Below are 2500 nucleotides of genomic sequence, written 5' to 3' on the forward strand. Positions count from 1 at the left end.
TCCCACAGGAATCAGTGTAAACAAAGTACAAGAGTCAGTATAAGGTAGAAAAAAGTAAATATAAGACAAACGAAGCAAAGTGCAAAAAGTATAGGTGAAACGAAGAACGAGTCTGTATATGGAAGACAAAGGTAGGTGTATAAGGAAGACGAAGTAAAGTATAAGGGAAAGCAAAGTGATGGAAGTATAAAGGAAATGAAATACAAGAAATAAGGTAGGGAAAAGTTGAAGTATAAGTGAAACGAAGCAAAGTATAAGGAAAACAAAGTATGAGTCAGTAGGAAAAAGTAGAACTATAAGCAAAATGAAGTAACGTATACGAGAAACAAGGGAAAACGAATAAAAGTATAAGAGGAACGAAGCAAAGTATAAGGGAAACGAAGCAAAGTATAAGGGAAATGAAACACAGTATAAGGGAAATGAAGCAAAGTATAAGGGAAACGAAGCCAAAGTATAAGAGAAACGAAGCAAAAGTATAAGGGAAACGAAGCAAAGTATAAGAGAAACAAAGCAAAAGTATAAGAGAAACGAAGCAAAGTATAAGGAGAATGAAGCAAAGTATAAGGGAAACAAACCAAAGTATAAGAGAAACAAAGGGGTCAGCATAAAGTAGAGAAAAGCAAAAAATATAAGTGAAACAAACTAAAATATATGGGAAACAAAGTGAAATGTAACAGTATAAGGTAGAGGGAAACAAGTATAAGTGAAACGAAGTATAAGGTGCAGGGTGAGTGCGTTGAGGGCCCGCCCCCCACCCACCTGAGGGAGGAGGTCTGGGAGGACAGAGGAAGTGCGAGGGCTGGGGATGATGGCCCTTACAGAGGAGTCCAGTGCCCTTGACTCCTCCTCTAGCTGCGGACACGGAGACGGGGGAGTCAGTCTGGGGGGAGGGTGGGGTGCTCTCTCTCTCTCTCTCTCTCTCTCTCTCTCTCTCTCTCTCTCTCTCTCTAGGTCACTCATTTCATTCACTCTTGCTATCTTTCATTTATTCTTTCTTTTCTTTTTTTTTTTGCTTTTCTGTTTTTTTGTTCCTTTATCATTTCTCTCTCTCTCTCTCTCTCTCTCTCTCTCTCTCTCTCTCTCTCTCTCTCTCTCTCTCTCTCTCTCTCTCTCTCTCTCACTTATTCAGTCTCTCTTCCTTGCCTTTTCTCTCATTTTCTTTTTATGATTTTTTTTATTTGCTCTCTCTCTCTCTCTCTCTCTCTCTCTCTCTCTCTCTCTCTCTCTCTCTCTCTCTCTCTCTCTTTTGTCATTTTTTTCTCATTTTTTCTTGTTTTTTTTTTCTCTTTTTTCCTGTTCATATGCTCTCTCTCTCTCTCTCTCTCTCTCTCTCTCTCTCTCTCTCTCTCTCTCTCTCTCTCTCTCTCTCTCTCTCTCTCTCAACATTCTACACTTAGAAAATATATCACACTTAACTTAAACACACACACACACACACACACACACACACACACACACACACACAAGAAGCAGGAATACACACAAACAAACAAGCAAAGAACAGTCACAGAATAACAAATCATTAGTGAAAACAAATATATGATAAAAAAAGAAACATACAAAGATACATACACATATCCACATAAATATATATCAAACTGAAGATTGTGTGTGTGTGGTGTGTGTGTGTGTGTGTGTGTGTGTATTAGTGTATGTATGTATATTTTAGGTCATACATCTTTACATCTCTCATTATTTTACAAACTTGCAGAGAAACATTAAGAACTTGCATTTACAAATTCAAAAGTGGTGTTAGTTTTTCATTCATAAACCTACACTCTTCTAAATTAACCTTACAATCTTCTCTGCCTCTACAATTCCCTACAGATCCCTGAATGCTATGGGAAAGCCACAAGAGACAGGACTATGTGTGAATGTCTGCATAACACAAGGGCTGGTGCAGGAAGCCATCAGGCCTACACGTGGCAGTCCCTATATAAAACACACCTGCCTGTTTCCACCTGTCATCATCTGTAAATCATCTAATCTTCTTTCAAAGCTCCCTATTGACTCAGCACTAACTAACCTATTGACTCAGCACTAACAGCCTGATTACTAAGTCTACTCAAATCATCCACCACTGAGATCTAATTCCTTCCTGTCTCTTTTTCAAATGTCACTGTCAAATTTAATGCTCTTATTCCATCTTCAGGCTACGTTTTTTGTACCATGAGGAAAGTTGCCTACCAGTATTTAACCTAAGCTAACCTATCTTAACTTAACCTGTCTCAATCTAACCAAGCCTACCTAAACCTAACCTAAGCAACCCTGTCTTAATCTAACCAAGCCTGTCACAGCATGCTAACACTGTAATCCCTCTAATCCCTCTTATCTGCCAGCCTCCAAACCACACCCAGCACATCACACTCAGCTACGGAAAGCCAGAGCAGGTGGACAGGAGGATAGGCAGTGACATGATCTGCCCAGACTGTACCTGGCTGTGTATGGTGTTAGTAATTAGTGACTCAGGTACAAGATGCAACATCCCCCACCACCACCA

At 39.7% G+C, this 2500-nt stretch overlaps 1 protein-coding gene across 1 annotated transcript in view; it reads right to left on the minus strand.

Annotated features, from left to right (window-relative positions):
* The window catches only part of LOC135095695 (serine/threonine-protein kinase mig-15-like), a 51852-nt gene that overhangs the window by 15006 nt on the left and 34346 nt on the right, over positions 1-2500 (minus strand). Inside the window, 2 exon segments of the mRNA XM_063996707.1 lie at positions 760-852; positions 2435-2438. Of these exon segments, the coding sequence (XP_063852777.1) occupies positions 760-852; positions 2435-2438 (97 nt within the window).

This window comes from Scylla paramamosain, unplaced genomic scaffold (genome assembly GCF_035594125.1).
Source record: "Scylla paramamosain isolate STU-SP2022 unplaced genomic scaffold, ASM3559412v1 Contig1, whole genome shotgun sequence".
Lineage (NCBI taxonomy): Eukaryota > Metazoa > Arthropoda > Malacostraca > Decapoda > Portunidae > Scylla > Scylla paramamosain.